The 27,206-nt window shown below is 30.3% G+C and overlaps 2 protein-coding genes across 2 annotated transcripts in view; one reads left to right on the plus strand and one right to left on the minus strand.

The window, feature by feature from the left end:
• Window positions 1-27,206, plus strand: part of LOC105251729 (probable multidrug resistance-associated protein lethal(2)03659) — a 469,824-nt gene that overhangs the window by 28,543 nt on the left and 414,075 nt on the right. The window lies entirely within an intron of this gene.
• On the minus strand, window positions 3,999-14,643 carry LOC105257549 (odorant receptor 22c-like). Its single transcript, XM_011268241.3, has 5 exons — window positions 14,362-14,643; window positions 14,140-14,239; window positions 13,607-13,717; window positions 8,010-8,165; window positions 3,999-4,069 (listed from the first exon to the last, which is right to left on the minus strand). The coding sequence occupies exons 1-5, from the start codon at window positions 14,619-14,621 to the stop codon at window positions 4,019-4,021; spliced, it is 678 nt and encodes a 225-aa protein (XP_011266543.3). The 5' UTR covers window positions 14,622-14,643; the 3' UTR covers window positions 3,999-4,018.

Consider the following 27,206-nt stretch of genomic DNA (forward strand, 5'->3'; position numbering starts at 1 on the left):
CGCTATCTCGATAGGCCACTCTGCTTGCTTATCCGAGTTGGGTTTTCTTTATTTTAAATTCAACCTAATCGTTGATTACTTCTAAAAAATGTTTCGATGAAAGAACAGAATCGTGAAGTCCACCGGACGTAACAAAAACATGGTAAGCATAAAAGCAACTTATCAGGAATCATCATAGAATATCAATACTTTTATAGTAAGATTTTTTGCTGATTATGTAATAAATTTTTTAAAATAACAAATTTTGCAATATTACTATTTTTTTATAAACTTTGAAATGAGGATTATGGAAAAACATCTTTATGCCGCGTGGGTCGTATACGACTCATGGTATAATAATTGTACTATACATAATATTTAGACATCAATATACAATTTTACAAAAAAATTTTTTTAAATTCTCATTTAAATAATGAAAATTTCACAATGGCTTTAAAGTTTATAGTGGAGCATATGCGACCATATGGGACGGAACATGTTAATAGAACCAATTCTCCAACTGATAATTTAATTTTCAAAATAGTTTTTTATTGTTTTTTTACGATATTTGAAATTTCTTTTTGAATTCTTTTTACTTTCGTAATGAGGTATTCGTGCAAGAGTCTTTCATTCTCCGGAAATTGGACAAAGTTGAGCGCGAAAAAGCATTACAAAATAGATCAAATTGTTCTGACAATCGAGAGTATATTAAACGTAATAGTCCATCAGAGTTTCATTGTCAGAGAGATTTGATCTTTGCCGAAGTGTAGTTCACAAAGTATGAGATCCGATAGAGATACTCTGAACCGTTACGTTTAATATACTCTCGTTTAGTATACTCTCAATTGTCGAAACCAATTTGATCCATTCATATGCTTTCCTGTGCACAAAGTTCTAAACTATCGATCCAATTTATGCATCATACGTTCTGTAGAGATTTCGCGGTATGCGAAAAACTGCATGTTACAACGTGAAATTTAAACAACTCAATTTATAAAACTCAAGATTTTATTTATACAGAATGTTTATATAAATAGAATAGGAATTCCATTTCTAAATTTAACATTTCAAATAGATGTAAAAAACACAACAAATTTCGCTCATTCGAATACTTATTTGTTTATTTTTAAACAATTAGTTTAAAATCTGGAATACTTTGTCCAAAAATTAAACTGATAAAAAAAACGAATACTTTATCCAAAAATTAAACTGATAAAAAAACGAATAAATATGCATAAGTGTGAATTGTTATTTGGTATAATTTGAGTTTAAAAGCTCTTTTATTTTTGCTATTAAATAATTAAAAATTTTTTTAAATAGAAGAAAAAATATTTCGAATATTTTTAAAATTTTTACATATTTGCATTAATGAAATTATATTAAAAAATCATAAAATTTGTGTATAAAAGATTTCTTGATATTTTTTGCCAAACATTTCTTTACACATTTTATCTCGATGATATCCATTCAAAGAATGTCGGTTTTATCGGTTGTAAAAGAATATTTCATTCGTTATAATGAAATAAACATTTGTAAAAAAAAAATTGAACATTTATAAAAAATGTGTTTCTTTCCAGTAAGCAAAAAATTATTACCACAACGTTATTATAATGATATTCATTAACATAGTAATGTCATGTAGTTTTTAACATTGTATGCAACATCATTATGAACAAACTTTGACACCGATTTAGAGGTTTCGTGTTGAGGTTTAATGTTGAAATAACATTTTCTATGTCGTTACAAGTAATATTGTATTAATGTTGTTTTAACATTCTAATAATGTTTCTCATAAAATTAAATAAATAATAAAATAATATTAGTATCAACATCTACATAATTTAATATTAATATCACAATAATATTAATTCTAACATTAATTTAAGACTTTTAGAACTTTCACTGAAAAATCTAAGAACGAATATTTAGACATATCTCTAAAAATAATTTACAAGGTATTATAATACACTGGAAGAAACACTTTCCTCTTCTTTCGTACAGCACTATAACTCGCAAAAACACTGTAACTTACTTATTATGCGAGATCGTGTAAGATACGTGGCACGCTGGCAGCCGGTACGAGTGTTCCGAAGTCAAAGAACAAAAGAATAAATCACGCATACGCAATAGAGTGTATACGCATATCCCACCGAATGTTGCTTCTCAGTAACGTATTAGATGTCGTCATGCCCGTCACGAGAAAGAAATTAAGATATATTATGAAAAAAAAATGGTCTAAAGATATGTATGAAATAAATACGACGTTTAATAACAACGCGAACGAACTTGTAACTGGATGTTATATTTTTATTTATAATAAACATATTAATAACATATAAAAAACATTTTGATTAATGTTTCTAAAATATTTTATTAATATTTTAAGAGGGATGTTATTAAATAATATTTTTCAAATATATAAAACATAAATTAAAATATTTTTTAAATGTTATTAATATGTTTATTAGAATATTTTTAAAATATTTATAAAACATTATATCATAATGTTTAGAAAATTTATATAAAATCAACATTTTAGAATGTTGATCAAAAGTTTCTTGCTTACTGGGTTATTTATACTATACAACAAAACTACATAAAAAATAAGGAGATAGGATATAGTTATTGGATAGTTATAAGTTATGTGTGAAAAAAAACAATTACAATCAATCATCAATTATTGTTTTTTAAACAAAAATTACATTTTTTAAATTCATGTTATAAAAGTTATTGAAAATTCATATTTACGTATTTAGATTTATGAACGAATTCATATTTATAAGTTCGAATTTGGATTTTTATGGTATACGATATTAAGAATCAAGTAAATTTAAAGAAGAAGAACGATATCATTAATCTTCTATTTTAAAAATGTCTGCATTTACTTTTTTTCAAGAACAATATTTCAAAAAATAAGAAAACAAAGTTTTTTGGCATTTTTGAATCATTTTTACGTGTATGAAAATTATTTTTAATTTTACTTTATTATAACTTTTGTGTTTATATGTGATAAATTGATAAATAAGAAAATCAATATACAGCGTGTGTCAAAAGTTCCGGGACGGCTGGATAATTTGAAAAATACGCATCACAGAGGAAAATGACCAAGACAAAAGTTGTAGGATTTTTCCCGGGCAATCCGACGGTGACCTTAGATTTGACCTTGGATAGTCATTTGAAGGTCACATAAAGATTACCTTCAATTTCTTAAATGGAACCCCATATTTTTCATTGCATATTCTTTTAGCTTATCTCGAGAGCTTTCCAAAACACTATAATTAAGTACCTTTTTATTAAGTACTTTTTGAGTTATAAGGCTTGAAATAATTTCTTAATTTTACATAAACCATAAAATATCTAGTAAACCATTCAGTTTTCGATTATCTTACCTTCATACTTTTATGTACAAAATAATGAGAGGAATCAATTGGTGTAAAGAAAACACATAGTTGTTTCTAAGAAAAAATATGTAATTTGCAATTAACAATTCCATATTTTTTCTTAAAAACAACTGTATGTTTTCTTTACACCAATTGATTCCTCTCATTATTTTGTACATAAAAGTATGAAGGTAAGATAATCGAAAAATGAATGGTTTACTAGATATTTTATGGTTTATGTAAAATTAAGAAATTATTTCAAGCCTTATAACTCAAAAAGTACTTAATAAAAAGGTACTTAATTATAGTGTTTTGGAAAGATCTCGAGATAAGCTACAAGAATATGCAATGAAAAATAGGGGGTTCCATTTAAGAAATTGAAGGTAATCTTTATGTGACCTTCAAATGACTATCCAAGGTCAAATCTAAGGTCACCGTCGGATTGTCCGGGAAAAATTCTACAACTTTTGTCTAGGTCATTTTCCTCTGTGATGCGTATTTTTCAAATTATCCAGCCGTCCCGGAACTTTTGACACACGCTGTATACATTGTAATACGCATATAGTATGAATACTTTCTAAGTATATATATATTTCTATTCACAGTATACAAATTCATTTTCTATATTATACGTGTATATGCACTTTTTTAATAATTCTTCATAATAGAGTACGTAGCATCGACAAATATGCCAAAGAAGTTTTGATAACCTGTATTAATATAAAAATTTAATGTTATATATATTTGATTTAAAAAATGACTTAATTAAGAAATTTATAAACTTAGGAAAGATTCACTTTTAAATTGTCTCAAATCTAAAAAGAATTTAGAAAATAGAAACATTTTTACATAGACAAAAATTATATATATATTGTAAAGAAATAACATAAATTCTATTGTAGAGTAATATAAAGAGTTTATTTCTAAAAAAAATTTAAGACAATTTAATATAAACCTTTCTTATATAAATATGATATTAGAAATAACTATAAGATAAATATACATATAAGAAGCCTAAAGTAACAATTGAAAACAACAATTCAAATAACAATTGAATCAAGAGAAAGACATAAAAAAATTTGATTAAATTTCAATATACATATTAAGATACAACAATATATAAATTTTCGGTTTCCGATCAACTTTTTATTTATCTTTTTATCTTTTATTTATCTTCAGCAAAATGATATCGAAAAATAAAAAAATATTATGCATAAAATGGTCAGCTTCACGGATTTCTTTATCTTGATTTTAATATTGTTAGTTAGTTTAGCATTATCTTGAGTTAGTCTGACCCAAAATTATACAAAGAATACTTGAGAAATTATAAAGCATTTGAATAGTATTAAAATATGAAACATTAAAAATAAAAAATAAATATTAAAAATATTTAAATAAAATATTTAATTAAAAATATTTAAATAAATACGCCACACAGAAAAAATCATCTAATATTTAATAAATATTTAAATGTCTATATCAAGTCTATATTCTCTACAAATAATTAGTAGATATATATATGTATATCATTCACATATCTATCCACTAAGTAACTACTAAAGATATCCACTAAATATACACATAGTATTCCACATATCTACATTCGCACACAAAAAATATGGAGTACTAAATTTTAGCACAATTTTTTTACAAACATCTTTTAATAGCAATAAATCAACGTATTGAAACAAAACAAAACTCAAATTAAAGCTTGAACATTTCTATTAAAAAGTAAAAAAAAACACAAATTTGAATAACAAAAAATGTTTTACATAATGGCGGACGGTTGAAGATAGATCTTAAGAAATGAAAAATAAATTTAATAAATTTTTAAATGGTACAAAAATTTTACAAAAATTTTTGTTTCCTGATAGAAAAATGTATGAGTTTTTAAAAGCTCATTCATTTCCTAATAAATTCATATATTTTAATCAATTTTCTACTAGCTCTTTTCTGATGAAGTTATATCGTTTTAAAAAAGAGATTTAAATTTGTCCGTTTCTACATGAAGCATCTTGAGTCGAATTACACTTAAATTTTTTTTTTGAAAAAGTTTTTCAAAATATGATAATTATGCTAATGATAATTTGCTTCTGAATTATAGATTTTACAAGGAAAGTTTCATTTTATAACATTTTCTTTAAAACGGTATAACTTTATCAAAAAAAGATCGTAGAAATTGTTTAAAATATAGATTTGTTAAGAAATAAATAAGCTTAAAAACATTTTTGTACCGATTCTCCTGAGCAATGCAACAGTTTAAAAAAAATTTGTTTTCTATTTCTCAAAGTCCATCTTCAGCATTGTTTTGTAAAACACTTTTTATAACTCAAATTTAGTTTTTTTAGTTTTTAAGAAAAATGTTCAAATGTTCTTTAATTTGAGCATTATTTTGTCAATATCGTGATTGTTTGCTGATTTATTGCTATTAAAAAGTGTTAAAAAATTTTGCTAAAATTTAATGGCTCGTTTTTCTGCGTATGTTGAGTATGTATCCATAAGCTACCAAAGATATCCAGTGGATATTCCAGTAGCTACCAAAGATATCCAGTGGATATTCATATACATCCACGAACTTTGCGCCTCGCCATTAAGTGGCGAAAATGAAATCGTCCGAGAGTGGGATCTATCTAAAGCAGTATTGGGATCTGACATCCGTAGTCATGACATCTGGTGGCGAGAAATAACAGCAGTAGAAGCCCACTGTTTGCATAGCATTTACTGCTATTTTATTAATTAATGAATTATTATTATGGATTGCGGGATATTTTCTCCGCGTTCTAAAAGTTTAAATACAGATAAAGCAGTAAAGCTAACCACATCACTCTTGCAGTTTTGTATATTTTTACCGCATTTAATTATATGCCCTGCTTGAAATATCCTTTCACCCTCAAGGAATTTTCTTTGAGCTGGATTTGTACCAGCCCAATGACAAATGCTTTGTATACTAATTAACATAATCAATAAAATATCACATTGTTTCATAACAACACTATATTAAGCATGGGCTTCTCGGCACCATGTTGATGACGTATGCATATAGGCTCCGCCCCCATGTCAGATCCCAATATAAGGCCGCCACACAATTTCCGCGAGCCATGGCTTATCAGTCAAAGAGCATATTAGCTCGAAAATTGTTATAGCAGCCATCTCTTCCTCTTTTGCGAGAGAAGCCCCAGAGCTCCAAAAATTCGGAATTTGTCATGAAAAAAATTAACCACAGACGAATTCCGTCATACAAGGTGTCCCATTTTAAATAATACACTCAAATATCTCCGAAACGGTGCGTTAAATAAAAAATGTTTCAAACAAAAGTTATATGGCTTGAAGGGGGCCATCAGACGGTGATAATGATTTGACCTTGGAGAGTCATTTGAAGGTTACGTGAAGGTCACCGTCAATTTCTTGAACGGAATTCTCTACTTTTTAATGGATATTCTTTTAGTTCATGTCGAGCGTTTTCCAAAACATTATAATTAAGTTAGTTTCCCTTAAGTACTTTTTGAATTATAAGGCGAAGAAGAAATATGTAATTTGCAATTAACAATTACATATTTTTTCTTAAAAATAACTATGTGTTTTCTTTACACCAATTGATTCCTCTCATTATTTTGCACATAAAAGTATTAAGGTAAGATAATTGAAAAATGAATATTTTACAAGATATTTTACAGTTTATGTAAAATTAAGAAATGATTTCAAGCTTCATAACTTGAAAAGTATTTAATGAAAACTAATTCAATTATAGTGTTTTGGAAAGCTCTCGAAATGAGCTACAAGAATGTGTAAAAGCATAGAATGTCCCATTTAAAAAGTTAGAAATGACCTTCATGTGACCTTCAAGTAACTATTCAAGGTCAACTGATGGCACCATCTTATGTCTCCCTTAAAACCATACAACTTTTGTTTGAGGCATTTTCCGCTATCGCTCCTACCTGAGAAGATATTCGCATAGACGGATTAAAATGGCTCACCCTGTATAATACTAATAAAATAAAATATGTTAATAAAATTATTGAATTTTAATCTTTCTTTAAATGGAAATTTTTAACATTATTTATTTAGCTATTTAATTAAAATTTGAATTTCTTGGAAACTAAACGTTTTTCTGTACATTCATGTATGTAGTATTTGAGTAAAGGCTATGTACTTGTAAAATTGGAACAAGAGATACGGAAAGTCTAGGCAACAAAAATTCTGAGATTTCTTGACAGTATAAATCTAAGAAGGAGGGAACACAAAGCAAATCAGTGATAAATTTAGGACAGAAAGATATAAATTCTCCTTGCACAACAATATAAACTCTCCGTATCTAGGTTAAAACCGGTTTCTTTGGCACTTGATGCTAAACTCTAATAAAAATCTTTTCTTGAAATAATATTAATCAAAATCCCAATAAGTAAATTATTATTATTAAAATTACGATTCAATTGTAACCTGTTGTTAATAATAATCGAAAATAAATATATTAAATTTTCTTTTGTATTTTTTTGCTTCTCATATTTTCATTTAGAGTCTTATCCTTTTTTCTGATATATTCCTTATAACTATATTATTTAATTATAAATATAGTATTAATTATAACTATGTGTAATAAATTATTCTTATGAATTTTTATACTTAAAAACAAATATTGTTTCGAATACTCACATCTGTAAAACTGTTTAAAGAGAATACGTAAAATCTGGCAGCTGTTAAATATAGCATTATTTGACCATGAATCATACATATCAGTAAACATCTTTTGCAATTTAATGGCATTTCATACCAATCGCATTGGTAATACGCATCTTGAACATTTATACTCTAAATGAAAACAATGGAAATAATTGAATAATACAGATATTATCAGAATGTAAAAATACTTATCATCAATAATGTAAAATAAATACAAATCCTACTAATATTTTAGTAAATCTACATTTGATTATATGTATGTCAATTTTAAGAAATTTATATTAAAGATTTGTTATATCAAAATCAATTTAAACCAAAATTGAAGGCTCTAATATTTTACAAATAAAAGAAACGGATTAATTGAAAGTCAAGCACAATAATCGAAGCGCAATTTCTCTTCTTTTAAAATATGATTTATTAATGTTTATATATTATATTTGTATGTTTTAATTTCTTAATTTGAATTATCAACAATTCATCAAATAATTTATAAAAGTAATGCATAAAATAATAATACATTGACTATAAAATTAAAAATAAACATATAAAAATACACATATAAAATTAAAATAAAGAGTATATATATATATATATATATATATATACATGTATATATACAGCGTGTCCCAAAAGTATGGACAAACCTGATTTTCTTGGAAAATAAGCGTGCTAGAAAAAAACGTCAATAACAAAAGTTTCAGGAAATCAAACGGTGCATCTAAGAGTGACCTTGAGTTTGACCTTGAGCTTGACCTTCAAGGTTATTTGAAGGTCAAAGTGTTTTTTTAAAACGGGAACCCCTATTTTTGATTATATATTTTTATAGCTGACCTCGAGAGCTTTCCAAAACACTATAATAAAATATTTTTCCCTCAAGCATTTATCGAGTTATGAAGCTTCAAATCATTTCTTAATTTTACATAAACCGTAAAATATCTCGTAAAATATTCACTTTTCGATTATTTTACCTTAATACTTTTATGTACAAAATAATGAGAAGAATCAATTGGTGTAAAGAAAACATATAGTTGTTTTTAAGAAAAAATATATAATTTGCAATTAACAATTACATATTTTTTCTTAAAAACAACTATATGTTTTCTTTACACCAATTGATTCCTCTCATTATTTTGTACATAAAAGTATTAAGGTAAAATAATCGAAAAGTGAATATTTTACAAGATATTTTACGGTTTATGTAAAATTAAGAAATGATTTGAAGCCTCATAACTCGATAAATACTTGAGGGAAAAATATTTTATTATAGTGTTTTGGAAAGCTCTCGAGATCAGCTATAAGAATATACAATCAAAAATAGGGGTTCCCATTAAAAAAACACTTTGACCTTCAAATAATCTTGAAAGTCAAGCTCAAGGTCAAACTCAAGGTCACTCTTAGATGCACCGTTTGATTTCCCGATACTTTTGTTATTGACGTTTTTTTCTAGCACGCTTATTTTCCAAGAAAATCAAGTGTGTCCATACTTTTGGGACACGCTGTATATATATATATATATATATATATATATATATATATATATATACAGGGTGTCCGTCAATTTTCGACCTTAACGAAATAAGGAAGTAGATTGGCTCAAATTAAGAAGGAATGACCTGTATTGTTTTGGGATTATCGCAATAATTAACGAAAAATTAAATAAAGAAGATCGGCCAATCTGCGTCAGTAGAAGCGCGCGGCAAGAGTCGTCCCACTGTAATCCGATACTACGAGCGCGGCGAAGCGCTGGACGGGTCGCTCTCCGAGACATGATGGTGGTTTGCGATATATCGCAATACCGCGCCGAAAAATGACCTGTCCTTTTAGTGGCGAGAAAATGATGCGCTATCATTTCCACACCACCTTGCGGTAGATAGCATGGTGCGCTTTTTTATAGTGGTTTCCCCCATAGGCCTATTCCACTCTCAATTTGAAAATTATTCAAAATGCCATTACTATACGCTGAATATATTGTAAATGTAAAAAATTAATGGTGACAGTACCTTTACAAAAATTGATCCGTGGTTGAAAATCCGTCGATAAAATGTATTGCACACGTTGATACGATGATAAAATGCTTCAAGAATCCTTTCTTCATCTCGTACACGAAGGCGCATTGCTGGACCGGTTATGCACTGATCCCGATATTATGCACGACACGCAGTTTCACATAATAATTGCACAACACTTAAAATTGTACGGCCACTTGGTTTTCGTGCATGCCCGGGAAATGATTCCATGTAAATTGCGGCCGCACGATAAGTATTTTCTCCCGCTAGTCCGTATGCCACAATCATATCCGTATATACCTGCAGAATATACTTCATTTTCAGTGTTAATTTACTACGCAAACACAAGATTTTTATTAAAACGTTTTAGCTCTCGCACGCTGTTACCAGACTGCGTACGTCAGCAGCACGCAACTACAGTCGAGCGGTTATGAGAGTGTAATCATAGTGCGCAGGCGTCGAACTCACACGTACGCTTACACTCACATGTCCACTCAGCTTTCAACTGTAGTTGCGTATTGCTGGCGTACGCAGTCAGCGTGCGAGAGCTAAGACGTTTTAATAAAAATCTTGTGTTTGCGTAGTAAATTAACAGTGAAAATGAAGTATACTCTGCAAGAATATACGGATATGATTGTGTCATACGGACTAGCGGGAGAAAATACTTATCGTGCGGCCGCAATTTACATGGAATCATTTCTCGGGCGTGCACGAAAACCAAGTAGCCGTACAATTTTACGTGTTGTGCAATAATTATGTGAAACTGGGTGTTGTGCATAATATCGGGATAACCGGTCCAGCCTTTGTGTACGAGATGAAGAAAGGATTCTTGAAGCATTTTATCATCGTATCAATGTGTGCAATACATTTTATCGACGGATTTTCAACCACGGATCAATATTTGTAAAGGTACTGTCACCATTAATTTTTTACATTTACGATATATTCATCGTATAGTAAGGCATTTTGAATAATTTTCAAATTGAAAGTGGAATAGGCTTATGGGGGAAACCACTATAAAATAGCGCACCATGCTATCTACCGCAACGTGGTGTGGAAATGATAGCGCATTTTCTGGGCACTAAAAGGACGGGTCATTTTTAGGCGCGGTATTGCGATATGTCGTGTGAACCATCATGTCTCGGAGAGCGACCCGCCTACCGCTTCGCCGCGTTCGTAGTATCGGATTACAGTGGGACGACTCTCGTCCCCGCGCGCATTTACTCACGCAGATTGGCCGGCCGATCTTCTTTATTTAATTTTTCGTTAATTATTGCTACAATCCCAAAACAATACAAATCATTCCTTTTTAATTTGAGCCAATCTACTTCCTTATTTCGTTAAGGTCAAAAATTGATGGACACCCTGTATATACAGGGTATTCCATTTTAACTTTTGCTATCGAAATATCTCGTAAAGTCTAAAAGATATGAAAAAATGTTTCCAACAAAACTCGTATGGTTTCGAGGGGGACATAAGATGGTACCATTAATTTGACTTGCAAAAATCACCTGAAGGTCACCTCTTATTTTTTAAACGGGACACCCTATATGGTTTTGCATATTTTTATAGCTCATCTCGAAAACTTTCCAAAACATTATAATTAAGTTAGTTTTCATTAAGTACTTTCCGAGTTATGAGGCTTGAAATCATTTCTTAATTTTACATAAACCATAAAATATCTAGTAAAATATTCATTTTTCGATTATCCTACCGTAATACTTTTATGTACAAAATAATGATAGGAATCAATTGGTGTAAAGAAAATACATAATTGTTTTGAAGAAAAAATATGTAATTTGCAATTAACAATTATATATTTTTTCTTAAAAACAAGTATGTGTTTTCTTTACACCAATTGATTCCTCTCATTATTTTGTATATAAAAGTATTAAGATAAGATAATCGAAAAATGAATTTACAAGATATTTTACGGTATATGTAAAATTAAAAATTGAAAATGATTTCAAGCCTCATAACTCGAAAAGTACTTAGTGAAAACTAACTTAATTATAGTGTTTTGGAAAGATTTTGAGATGTGCTAGAAGAATATGCAATAAAAAGTAGACGGTTCTAATTAAAAAATCAAAGTTGATCTTTATAGCTCCTCTACCTTTTCACCTACAAAAAATTTTCACCGAAGCCGCCATGATTCGAGATGTTCGAGTGTGAAAGTTAAAATAACACACCGTATATATATAACACTGTATATACTAGGATTGTGAATTAATTTTGAGGGATTTACAATAGATGACGTAACTTATGTTATATCGCATCGGACATTTCTGTAACTATATTCATGTCAAAGCTCTGTCATTAGGCTTTACTTTTTATTCTGTGTCATTTTGCTGAAGTGTAAACAACATATTTTTTCTCAACTTCGAAGATGTCGAATTACGAGCCAACAAAACACTATTTTAAAAGGAAGTTTTACTTTTCCTGTTTAATTCAAAGAAAAGCTGCTGAAAGTCATTGAATGCTGTTGGAAATTTACGGTGAACATACTCCATCGATAAAAACGTGTGAGTATTGATTTCGACGTTTTAGAAGTGGCGATTTCGATACAGTTGACAAAGAACACCCTGGTCAACCAAAAAATTTCGAAGATGAGGAATTGGAAGCATTACTCGATCAAGATTCATGTCAAACATAAGATGAACTTGCTGAATCGTTGAATGTTGATCGCACAACAGTTTCCAAACGTTTAAATGCATTCGGTATGATTCAAAAGCGAGGAAATTGGGTGCCATACGAATTGAAGCCGAGAGAACGGCGATTTTTCACGTGTGAACAATTGCTTCAACGGCAAAAAAGAAAGGATTTTTTACATCGTATCATCACTGGCGATGAAAAATGGATACACTACGATAATCTTAAGCGTAGAAAATCGTGGGGTTTGCCTGGTCATGCATCAACATCGACGGCAAGGCCGAATATTCATGGTTCAAAGCTCATGCTCTGTATTTGATGGGATCAGCTTGGTGTTGTGTACTATGAGCTGCTTCAACCGAATGAAACCATCACTGGTGAACGCTACCGAACACAATTGATGCGTTTGAGCCGTGCAAAACGGTCGCAATTTTAGCAAAGGCACGATAAAGTAATTTTTCAACATGACAACGTTCGACTACATGTTGCTCGTGTAGTCAAAAAATACTTAGAAACACTGAAATGGGATGTTTTACCCCACCCGCCATATTCACCAGATATTGCTCCATCGGATTATTACTTGTTCCGATCCATGGAACACGGCCTTGCTAAGCAGCGCTTTCAATCTTACGAAGATATGAAAAATTGGATCGATTGATGGATAGCATCAAAAAATGAGTTGTTCTTTCAACGCGGAATCTGTATGCTGTCAGAAAGATGGGAAAAAGTAGTGGCTAGCGGTTGACAATACTTTGCAAAATAATAATGTACACAATTTTTTACAATAAGCCTTGAATTTACAAAAAAATCCCTCAAAATTAATTCACAGTCCTAGTATATAATATAAATTTTTCCTCTATACACAAATGAAGGATTTGTTTCTCGATTTGACATCATTGCTTATTTATATCCAACCTGTTGTGTCAGTTGATCACCAATTAAACAGTAGCCAAAAAGCATAACAAGCGCAATAACCGCAAAAAATATAAAAGTGCAACAAGTTGCCATTTCTGAAACCTGTAAATTCTAACAAATATTAACAATTATTTAAAATACAGAATATTTCTTAAATCGAGATTTTTTTGATAAATATTTTGTTAACAATTTGAATTCAATCTCTTCCTAACAAAAAATTTACTATAAACTACTATTTTAAATCATTAATTACATGAAAAATATGAATGCATTTATGGAATATATAAATGCATTTATATTCTTATTGAAGAAAAATCCTCTCTGACTTAAAAGAAAGATAATGTAGTAAAAATCACGTTATCAATTAAAAATTAAATTAGACAACTTCCTAAAATATAGCTTTTGTCATTGTATTTCCTAAAATATTATTAAACTGTACTTTGTAGTACTATTAATAGTGCTATTAACGTAAACTTTTGTAAACTAGGTTATTTTATAATAATAATAAAAAATTTAATAACAATAATACATACTATTATGACATAGTACATTGAAATAGCCAATACAACACTATTGCCAAGAAGTTCATCCAAAAGAATTAAATTAAAAATATTATCCACAGATTTCGCCATCCTTTCATCGTCATAGTATTTTGATAAAATCATACAAATAAAGAAATAAATTAAGCATAAAAAAGATATATAACTGGGTATTATTGAAATTATATTATAAAAATATAACTATAATAGTTTTACCATATTATTTTGAGATGCATTCGAACAAAACTATGAATTCTGTTTACAACTATATCTTGTGAGTATGTTGTGACATTTTTGATGCGGTATGATAAAATGGATAATTCGCCACAAATGTGGAATACTAAAATAACTAATAAACAAATCGCCGCCATATGACAGATAGATGCATAAAACATCGGAAATAGATATAAATACATTATTATGTATGTATAACTATTAGTAATGTCGAAAAATGTATGGACTCTGTAGGGTAACATAAAAGCTTCTGTATCGTTATATAACACTGAAAAAACCATTAAGAGAATAAAAAATATTGTCTATAGTAAGAAAGTAAATTTATGTGTACTATATAATATACTATATAGTATACTACTGTGATCAAAAAGTATCAGGACTGGTCCAATAAAAAGTAAACTATGAATTTATTTATCCAAATTTATTTCGTTCTTTCAAAATAATTTCCTCTCACTGCAATACACTTATGCCAATGTTTTTTCAATTTTCGAAACATTTTTTATAGTCGATTTCAGATATAGTCTTCAGAATACGCAGCGATTTCTTTTTTATCAACTCAAAACACCCATACAACACAGAAACTTGCAGTATTGCAACATTGTGCAACATTGCACATTGCAATATGCAACAAAGATATTACGGAGACATTATTATACAATATTACATTAGCAATATTGCAGTTACGTTTTAAAATAAACAATGAAAATATACAGCATCCAAAAGTACCGGGATCCTTGAATATTCAGATAAATATACATTTTCGTGAAAAATGTTTCAAACAAAATAAGGCTTTAAGCTTACACGTTACATAATAATAATAGTATGACTAGTATGAATAATACTGTCAAGATCACATAAAAATCACTTTGAATTTTTTAAATAGAATCACCTATTTAATTCATATTCTTGTAGCTTACCTCAAGAGCTTTTCAAAACACTATAATTATTTTTCATTGAAAACTTTCCGAGTTATGAAGCTTGAAATAATTTCTTAATTTTAAGTAAACTGTAAAATATCTAATAAATCCAGTTAACACATATTCGTTTCAAAAATGTTTAACAAATGTTTCTTCGAAACATTTCATAACCGACTCTTGAAAACGTTTCTGATTAATTAAAATGTCCATTTGAAAAATGTTAATTTACACATTTCTTTTCTGATAACAAAACATTTGAAAACGTTTAAAATATATTTAAAATACGTTTTTCCTTTTATTTGTTAAATGTTTGTTTTCTCGACTTAATAAAATAATGCAATAATTCATATACACTCTCTAAAAGCGAATCAATATATTATCAGTGAAAACAATAGAGTCACTGATACAGCAGTTATAAGTTATTATAGCACTGTAAATCAATATTATTTCACTGAAAGAATTAGTAATATTGATTGTTTTAGTCATTAATATTGATTATAATTTATCTAATGAACGGATTATTTTCGTTTATTGGTCGATATATTTATTTGTCCAACTTATAAAATCGATTTAATATTTGAAGTTCCCTTATTGAGATTGTTTCAGAAATTAAATCGAAATAATACTTTTAATTTTATCTGTCGCCCTTTGCAAGCTTTATATAATTCTTATAACTAATTGTAAGACTTAAGTACGAGAAAAATAGCGCATCGTAGTGGTAACTAAAAGAACTAGCTATTATTTATTTTACTTCCATTGATTATAATTAATGAAATATAAGATAACAAAAATAAGCGTTTCTACTAGAGACCAATAAAATACTGATTCTTAGTGATTCTTAGTGATCTTATTCATATATTTGTAAATAGAAATTAATATATTTTTTGTAATAATTATATATATATATATATATATAGGCTGTCCCATTTTAAAAATTCCACCCTCATAACTTTTTCAATTTCTACTGTATAAAAAAATGTTTCAGACGAAAGTTGTATGACTTGAAGGGGGACATAAGATGGTATCATTAGTTTGACATTGAAGAGTCACCTGAAGGTCACATCAAACTTTTTAAACGGAACATCTTATATGCTTTTGCATATTCTTATAGTTCATTCCGAGAGTTCTCCAAAACATTATTATTAAGTCAGTTTTCATTAAGTATTTTCCGAATTATGAGGCTCGAAATCATTTCTTAATTTTATATAAACCGTAAAATATCTAGTAAAATATTCATTTTTCGATTATCCTACGTTAATACTTTTATAACAAAGTACGTTACATTAATTGATTTCTTTCATTATTTTGTACTTATAAAGTACTTTATACAAAATAATTATACAAAATACTTATACAAAATAATATTTATACAAAATAATGAGAGGAATCCATTGGAGTAAACAAACATAATTGCTTCGAAGAAAAAATATGTAATTTGCAATTAACAATTCCATATATAAAAATTATAAAATTATAAAAGTGGTTATAAGATAACAATCAAAATGAATTGAGGAAAAACAGGCAAAAAAACCACAGCGCTAGGAAAATGACAGCTAAAATTAAAAGGAAATTTTTTTAAATATATGATAAGTCAACGCATGTAACTTATAAAATTATCAGATGACAATTAATTACAACGACAGACGCGCGTTTCGATCCCGTTCAGATCATTACCAATGTCTAACAGCAAAAATTCAAAATAATGGAAAATTATAAAAATAAAACATAAGTCAAAGTCGCAATAAAGTCAATAAGAACAGAGATCTCACGGACGCAAACAGAAAAATACAAGAACAAATATAATATAAATCGGATATAATAAAAATCGCACGCATAATTATAAAGAGAGAAATTCTTAAGACAGAAATTTCCACACGCGAAACGGTCATATGTGATGCTCCTCTGCCAGCATTCCAGGGCTGATAAAAAAGCAGTCGAAAACATAATCCGTTAAGCAAGAATGAAAATGTGTCTTCTCAAAAATGCTCCATTCCAAGAAAATGCAGAGTTTTAATAATAGGAAGAAAGAAAGGTGGTAAAGATACTTCCAAACAGACTAAATGAAGATCTGTAAAAGAAATAAATAACGGAGCAACACACATCACCAAAACACATGCAAAAAATATAATGAAAAATACAATGAAAAATTTATTTTATTGTAAATATTGAAAAAAGCTCTCTTCAAATTTAATAATGAAATGAAAGAACATAGGCAATAGAGAGCAAGTAGATAAATAAATTATTAAAGATCGAGTACAAGTAATAATAATTTAATAAAGTAAACTATAATTGATATAAACATGTTAAGTACGATATAAATAGTTAAAAATAATAATAAAAGAAATGTACGGTACGGACGTTTCTGGCTCTTGTTTTGAGCCTTCTTCAGCGCAATGATGTGACATAAAAATTACAAATAATAATGTGGTGTAGGAACCATAGAAAAATTGTAATGATAAGTGTTATAAAATCAAAAATCGATGTCGCATAGACGCAAAGTTAATAGACGTTTATCAAAATAATAGATCTCCATCGCGAGAGATATAAAGAACCTCATTGTGCGAGTTAATTAGATGCAGAACAGAAACTTGACAACAGTACCAAATGCAGCCTGAAATTGGCAACATCAAAAATAAATCTCTTAAATAATGTGAGGAGACTAATAATATAAGTACTTACAGAGAAACTGTTCTGCGATAATGAGAATGTTGAAAAAAACAACAAGGTTCAACATGAAGATCGGTTACTGTCAAAAATGTTACAGAGACGGCTGATATATATACTAGAGCATGACTTTCATATTTTCGGAAGCTTGTTTATAATGTCATGATATAAAGACGGTAAATTTTCTGTGTCTGTCTGTAAATTCAAACCATTCCTTTGTCTCTTAATATGCAGCATTTCGGAAATAAGCCTTCTATTATAGAATGGAGTTTCATCCAAGACTTGGACGTCATTCCAACAAAAATCATGATCGCATTGTAATCTGTGATTTGTGACGACTGAGCGAGTTGCATGATTCCTATTAATCTGCGATCTATGTTCAGAAATTCTCGTCTTCAACATTCTCGAGGTCTGACCAACATATATAGTATGAAGCATCACAATCGGAACAATTAATTTTATAGACTACATTAGTTTTGCAGTTAGAAGGAATATGATCTTTATGTACTTTGATAAATTTATTTAATTTGTTTAAGCTAATGTAGAATAGCTTGACGTCCAAGTTCTTAGTGATGCCCATAAACTGATCTGTGACGTTTGGTAAATAAGGGACCGTGAAGAATGTGGAGGAATTATTCAGTGTCCTATGCCCAATGCGATCACGACTCTTAATTAGGAATCTCAACTGTTGATTAATGACATCAAAAATAAAGCTCAAAGGATAGCAATTGTCCAAGAGAGTTTTGACAATAAGGTTGAGATTCTTGTAATGAAATCTTGGATGCGACAAAGAGAAAACCTTATCAACGAGGCCGATGATCGTGCCCTTCTTCTGGCAAAGTGGATGTTGGGAATAATAATTTAGATATCTGCCTGAAAAAGTAGGTTTGTGGAACCAGTCAAAAATTAAAACGTTATTTTCAACAGTTAAAGTTACGTCTAAAAAATTGATTTTACGGTCAGTCTCTAATTCAGATGTAAATTGTAGTCTGTCATGAAAAGAATTAAAAATAGAAAGAGTCAAGTCAATAGAGTCAGAAGGGACTGTCATTAAAATATCGTCGACATATCTAAAATATAGTCGGGGGGTAAATTTTAGCGTATTCAAAGCTTTCTCTTCTAAGTCTTGTAACACTATATCAGCTATGATAGGTGATAGGGGAGATCCCATGGGAGTACCAAATGTTTGTTTATAAATAATGTTATTAAAAGTAAAAAAAGTAGAGTTTAAAACTAGTTTAACAGCATTTAAAAATTCCGATTCAGGCAGATCGCAGACATCCCGTATAAACCTCCATCTATTTGAAACGCTAAAAAGAGCAAGATCAATCGGAATATTTGTAAACAGGGAAATCACATCAAGCGAGATCAATTTAGAGTCGTCATCCAAGCGAACACTCGTCAAATAATGCACCAAATCACAGCTGTTATTAATGTGGCTGGAGGCAGTAGGAAAGTTCTTTATCATGACTTTATGCAAAAATAGAGCGAGAGAATAGAGAGGACTATTAATAGATGAAACAATGAGTCTGAATGGAATGTTAATCTTATGGATTTTTGGTAGGCCATAAGCTCTAGGTAAAGTACCATCAGTAAACAAGAGAGATCTATAGGTTGCATAAGAAATGAAACCATGGTTTTTCCATCTAGATAATAGCTCTCTCAAATTGGAAATTAGTTTTTTTGTAGGATCTTTTTTAATAACTACGTATGTATTCTCGTTTCGAAGTAAATCTTCAACTTTGTTTAGATAATCGTTTTTATCAAGGGCCACTGTGACATTCCCCTTATCTGCACGTGTGAGAATGAGATCTTTATTCGTAAGGAGAAAATTTTTTGTAGTCGAATAAAGGCGTATTAGCCAATCGTTCTGTGAATTTCTAGGATATGAATATGAAGGGATATTTTTAATGATGGATTTCGAATTATCTCTAATGTGAATTCTTAATTCAGGGGAAAGTTTCAGTAAGTTGCATTCAATATGTTTAATGAATTCCGTGGTTAAGTTGGGTATGTTGATGTGAGGAAGGCTAAAATTTTCGCCAAGTTGCAAAAAACATTGGATCTCAGTAGGAATATTCACCTTAGATAAGTTGACAAACCATTTGTCCCTAATCTCATCCAGATTCGATTATGAGTTTAAATATGTATTAGGATCAATCAGTACTTCAATAACATCATTTGACGGTGCGTAGTTATTATTAAACGACCAACTGAAACGTCGCTGAGGTGCGAAATCACTATTTGATGCTGCAGGATATTGATGACAATAATAATTAATAGGTTTGAGACAGTTTGTGTTGCGTTTTTTTGACAACAAAAAATTAAATTTCTTGTCTAGTCTCCTACTCTCCTTTAGATCGAAGCAAAACAAAGGACGGCTTTGTCTGTTAAAGAAATTGTTACAAACAAACACAGGTAAATTTCTATAAATTTCAGCCGATAAATGGAACATCCTCTCATAATTCTTTCTAATGAAGTAATAAATGTCTCTAAGTTCGATACGTATTAGTCTATTGTAGAACGTCAATAATATATTGTTAAATTGGAGATTGGATCTATAATTATTATAAGAGAACTTGAAATTTGACAGTAATCGGTCTATATGTGATGGAAAGATGTTATACGCAATACATCGTCGCAAAAAATTAACTTTGATTCTGTTGGAAATGATAGATTTCCTAAGCTTAAGCCATGATTTTAGTAGTTTAGTGGTCTTGTGGCTGTATTTAACATCAATATAAGAGAAAAACGAATCTGATCTGTAACAAACATTTGGTACTCCCATGGGATCTCCCCTATCACCTATCATAGCTGATATAGTGTTACAAGACTTAGAAGAGAAAGCTTTGAATACGCTAAAATTTACCCCCCGACTATATTTTAGATATGTCGACGATATTTTAATGACAGTCCCTTCTGACTCTATTGACTTGACTCTTTCTATTCTTAATTCTTTTCATGACAGACTACAATTTACATCTGAATTAGAGACTGACCGTAAAATCAATTTTTTAACTTTAACTGTTGAAAATAACGTTTTAATTTTTGACTGGTTCCACAAACCTACTTTTTCAGGCAGATATCTAAATTATTATTCCCAACATCCACTTTGCCAGAAGAAGGGCACGATCATCGGCCTCGTTGATAAGGTTTTCTCTTTGTCGCATCCAAGATTTCATTACAAGAATCTCAACCTTATTGTCAAAACTCTCTTGGACAATTGCTATCCTTTGAGCTTTATTTTTGATGTTATTAATCAACGGTTGAGATTCCTAATTAAGAGTCGTGATCGCATTGGGCATAGGACACTGAATAATTCCTCCACATTCTTCACGGTCCCTTATTTACCAAACGTCACAGATCAGTTTATGGGTATCACTAAGAACTTGGACGTCAAGCTATCCTACATTAGCTTAAACAAATTAAATAAATTTATCAAAGTACATAAAGATCATATTCCTTCTAACTGCAAAACTAATGTAGTCTATAAAATTAATTGTTCCGATTGTGATGCTTCATACTATATGTTGGTCAGACCTCGAGAATGTTGAAGACGAGAATTTCTGAACATAGATCGCAGATTAATAGGAATCATGCAACTCGCTCAGTCGTCACAAATCACAGATTACAATGCGATCATGATTTTTGTTGGAATGACGTCCAAGTCTTGGATGAAACTCCATTCTATAATAGAAGGCTTATTTCCGAAATGCTGCATATTAAGAGACAAAGGAATGGTTTGAATTTACAGACAGACACAGAAAATTTACCGTCTTTATATCATGACATTATAAACAAGCTTCCGAAAATATGAAAGTCATGCTCTAGTATATATATCGGCCGTCTCTGTAACATTTTTGACAGTAACCGATCTTCATGTTGAACCTTGTTGTTTTTTTCAACATTCTCATTATCGCAGAACAGTTTCTCTGTAAGTACTTATATTATTAGTCTCCTCACATTATTTAAGAGATTTATTTTTGATGTTGTCAATTTCAGGCTACATTTGGTACTGTTGTCAAGTTTCTGTTCTGCATCTAATTAACTCGCACAATGAGGTTCTTTATATCTCTCGCGATGGAGATCTATTATTTTGATAAACGTCTATTAACTTTGCGTCTATGCGACATCGATTTTTGATTTTATAACACTTATCATTACAATTTTTCTATGGTTCCTACACCACATTATTATTTGTAATTTTTATGTCACATCATTGCGCTGAAGAAGGCTCAAAACAAGAGCCAGAAACGTCCGTACCGTACATTTCTTTTATTATTATTTTTAACTATTTATATCGTACTTAACATGTTTATATCAATTATAGTTTACTTTATTAAATTATTATTACTTGTACTCGATCTTTAATAATTTATTTATCTACTTGCTTTCTATTGCCTATGTTCTTCTATTTCATTATTAAATTTGAAGAGAGCTTTTTTCAATATTTACAATAAAATAAATTTTTCATTGTATTTTTCATTATATTTTTTGCATGTGTTTTGGTGATGTGTGTTGCTCCGTTATTTATTTCTTTTACAGATCTTCATTTAGTCTGTTTGGAAGTATCTTTACCACCTTTCTTTCTTCCTATTAATAAAACTCTGCATTTTCCTGGAATGGAGTATTTTTGAGAAGACACATTTTCATTCTTGCTTAACGGATTATGTTTTCGACTGCTTTTTTATCAGCCCTGGAAGGCTGGCAGGGGAGCATCACATATGACCGTTTCGCGTGTGGAAATTTCTGTCTTAAGAATTTCTCTCTTTATAATTATGCGTGCGATTTTTATTATATCCAATTTATATTATATTTGTTCTTGTATTTTTCTGTTTGCGTCCGTGAGATCTCTGTTCTTATTGACTTTATTGCGACTTTGACTTATGTTTTATTCTTATAATTTTCCGTTATTTTGAATTTTTGCTGTTAGACATTGATAATGATCTGAACGGGATCGAAACGCGCGTCTATCGTTGTAATTAATTGTCATCTGATAATTTTATAAGTTACATGCGTTGACTTATCATATATTTAAAAAAATTTTCTTTTAATTTTAGCTATCATTATCCTAGCGCTGTGGTTTTTTTGCCTGTTTTTCCTCAATTCATTTTGATTGTTATCTTATAACCACTTTTATAATTTTATAATTTTGATATCTCGCTGGCACAATATGCGACCGTCTACATTTAATTTTTATAGTTTTATAGCTTCTCAATTTGGTATTAGCGCCAAACGTTGCTTGAAGAAGTGGACCAACAACCAGATCAACATCATCAAAGTCAGAGAAAAGTTAAAGTTTTTGAAACATTGCATTAAATTTAGAATTTTTCCTCAATATCTTGGTGGAAATCTTTTTGGTGGTGTTTCTTTATGCAACAATAGATCTAATGTTTCTCTTGAAAACTTGCGTTTGAGAACATCTTTAAGAGTTCTACGTATTGAGCTAGCGGACGCTCACAGACTTTTGCGTTTTTTGCGACATCAAAACATTTTATTTATCCATTTTTTGTTTGATTCTATTCCTGTCTCTATTTTACATGAGTATTTTGATAAACAATCTTGTTATTTCTTCCGTTTTACCAGACAGGAGTCCTTGAGACTGAAGAGAAAACTTGATCACCCTGTTACTGGGACTTCCTCTCTTTATCCTTTTTCCCGCCCTTTCTCTTACCATTGCCATACCCCTTCTCAACCTCCTATCAATCATTATAGACAAAAATTGAGATCCAGTGTTAATAACTTTAATAGTAAACCTAATCCCTTCCTTTTTTCTCTTTCCCCGCCGGATCCTTTGATTTCTCCCCCCTTTTTGACAGTTAACATTGATCCCGCTGAGTTTATATCACCTCTTCCTATTGCTTGCCTCAACACTATTAACAATGATTGGTTCGTCAACCTCTCCTCCACCCCTATTCCCTCACAAGTTCAATGCCTCTTACAACTAGGAGAAAAATTTAGTCTTCCTATTACCAATAGTAATTTGCAGAGCATTTCCTTTGACTTCATTAAATTTCTCGAGTCAAGTTTAGTTAGACTGGACCCTTCAATATCTGGTGACATTCGCAATCAATGCATTTATTTTCTTAACAAGTTCTTGTCCTCCCCCATTTCCTTTTCTGACTTAGAAAGGGATATGGTAGATAAAGCTAAACTCATAAGAAGATTTTTGTTGGACCATCCTGACATTATTGTCACTAAAGCGGACAAAGGCAATGTTACTGTAGTCTTGGATAAAGATCATTATTTCATGAAAATGCAGGAGTTGTTATCTGATGATAGTACTTATACTATAATAAACAAAGATCCTACCAAAAAAATCTTTAACGACCTGAGATCCTTGCTGGCAAGATGGCTGAAAAAAGATTATATTTCGAAAAGCCGTTACCGATCTCTTTTGCTAACCGACGGCGTTATTCTACGAGCCTATGGTTTGCCAAAGATTCACAAACAAAACTGTCCTCTCAGATTAATCGTATCCTCGATCAATAGCCCGTTGCATGTGTTTGCTGCTTTCTTGCATGACACATTGTATCAACATCTTCCAAAACCTAAGAGCTATGTAAAGAACAGCTTTGAATTAGTTGACAATCTGAGAGGGACTTACATTGAAGACGGTTATAACTTGATTTCTTTAGACGTCGTTTCTCTTTTTACTAATGTTCCGACTGATTTTGTTGTGGATGGTGTTGCCAAACGTTGGCATTTTCTCAAGAATAAGATCGATATCCCCTACAACGAATTTTTGTCTGGATTAAAACTAGTTCTCCACTCAACATTCTTCAAATTTAACGATGTCTTTTACAAACAAGTTTTTGGCACACCCATGGGCTCCCCTCTCTCCCCGATTTTAGCGGACATTATTATGCAGGATCTAGAAGAGAGAGCTTTGTCTTGCCTTCCTATACGTCTTCCCTTTTATGTTCGTTATGTTGACGATATCGCCCTTGCAGTTCCTTCGTCCTACATCTCATTAATTTTAAAATCTTTTAATTCTTACCACGATAAACTTAAATTTACCATTGAAATTGCTCCTAACAACGCTCTGAACTTTCTTGATGTTTCTATCATTGTTAACAACAATTTAATCGAATTTGATTGGTACCGGAAACCAACGTTTTCGGGCAGATACCTTAACTTCCTTTCTCAACATCCTGTTTCACATAAGAGAGGGGTTATCATCGGTTTAACTGACAGAGTGTTTAAATTGTCACACCTTCGATATTATGAGATTAATTTTAAGTTTATCATAAATATTCTGTTGAATAATGGCTATCCACTGAATTTTATTTTCAAGAATATTTCCAGAAGATTACGTTCCCTTATTAATTCCTCTCTCATTTACTCCGACAACACCTCTGTTCTTCCTAATATTCTTTCCCCCTCCGATTCTCCCTCCTCTTCCCCCCTTTCCTTTTTCATTGTCCCTTACATTCCACACCTTTCTATCCATCTTGCTTCCTTAATCAAAAATCTAAATATGAACTTGGCCTTTGTTGTTCGTAACAAACTAAACAAATACATTAAATTATATAAAGATCCCTTAAATAAATTTAACCATTCAAATGTAGTCTATAAAATTGAATGCAAGGACTGTTCTGCGTCTTATGTTGGACAGACTGGCCGCCAATTGTTAACTAGAATAAAAGAGCACAAGTCTAATATCAACAAGCCTAATGATTGCTTGTCTGTGATCTCTTCCCATAGAATTATGGGACATGAGTTCAAATGGGATGAGATATCCATTTTGGACGAGGAACCGTCTTACAGAAGGAGACTTTTTTCAGAAATGTTACACATTGCCATCCAAAATGAAGGCCTAAATGTTCAAACTGACACATTACGTTTAGATGCATCCTATATTCCTGTCATCAATAAATTTCAATCTTAAAGCCTTCCTTTCTGCCTCTCTTAATTCCTGTATCTTCCTGGTAATGCCATCTAACTTTATTCTTCCTCATTATTTTTTTCCCACCCTTCCTTTCCTTCTTCGCTTTCATATCCATTACGTGTTTTGATTCACATCTTTTCTCCTCAGTCTGCTAGCTGTTTTCTTCTGATCCTTGCTTTTTCGGATTGACAGGTACTCTCATTTATTTTATTGTGTCTTTAGTAATCAGTGATAATTTTTATTCAATCCAACTCATTATGCGTTTCTGAATTATTGAATTTTTCATTGTATTTTTTGCATGTGTTTCGGTGATGTGTGTTGCTCCGTTATTTATTTCTTTTACAGATCTTCATTTAGTCTGTTTGGAAGTATCTTTACCATCTTTCTTCCTTCCTATTATTAAAATTCTGCATTTTCCTGGAATGGAGCATTTTTGAGAAGACACATTTTCATTCTTGCTTAACGGATTATGTTTTCGACTGCTTTTTTACCAGCCCTGGAAGGCTGGCAGGTGAGCATCACATATGACCGTTTCGCGTGTGGAAATTTCCGTCTTAAGAATTTCTCTCTTTATAACTATGCGTGCGATTTTTATTATATCCGATTTATATTATATTTGTTCTTGTATTTTTCTGTTTGCGTGAGATCTCTGTTCTTATTGATTTTATTGAGACTTTGACTTATGTTTTATTTTTATAATTTTCCGTTATTTTGAATTTTTGCTGTTAGACATTGATAATGATCCGAACGGGATCGGAACGCGCGTCTGTCGTTGTAATTAATTGTCATCTGATAATTTTATAAGTTACATGCGTTGCCTTATCATATATTAAAAAAAAATTTTTCTTCTAATTTTAGCTATCATTATCCTAGCGTTGTGGTTTTTTTGCCTGTTTTTCCTCAATTCACTTTAATTCCATATATTTACCCTGTATATATACAGGGTGTTCCATTTTAAGTGTCCACTCCAAATATCTCTCTCATTTTTTATTTAAGAGAAAAATGGTTCAGACATGTTTTGTATGGTAAAAATGTGTAATTGTTAATTGCAAATTACATATTTTTTCTTAAAAAGAACTATGTGTCTTCTTTACACCAGTCGATTTCTCACATTATTTTGTGCATAAAAGTATTAAAGTAAAATAATCGAAAAATGAATATTTCACCAGATATTTTATGATTTATGTAGAATTAAGAAATTATTCAAGTCTCATAACTCGAAAAATACGCAACGAAAAAATATTTTATTATAGTGTTTTGGAAAGCTCTTGAGGTCAGCTACAAGAGTATGTAATTAAAAATAGTGGGTGCTATTTAAAAAAATTGAAGTGACCCTCACGTGACCTTCAAATGAC

The sequence above is a fragment of the Camponotus floridanus genome, unplaced genomic scaffold (assembly GCF_003227725.1).
Source record: "Camponotus floridanus strain SB8 unplaced genomic scaffold, Cflo_v7.5 scaffold85, whole genome shotgun sequence".
Taxonomy (NCBI): Eukaryota; Metazoa; Arthropoda; class Insecta; order Hymenoptera; family Formicidae; genus Camponotus; species Camponotus floridanus.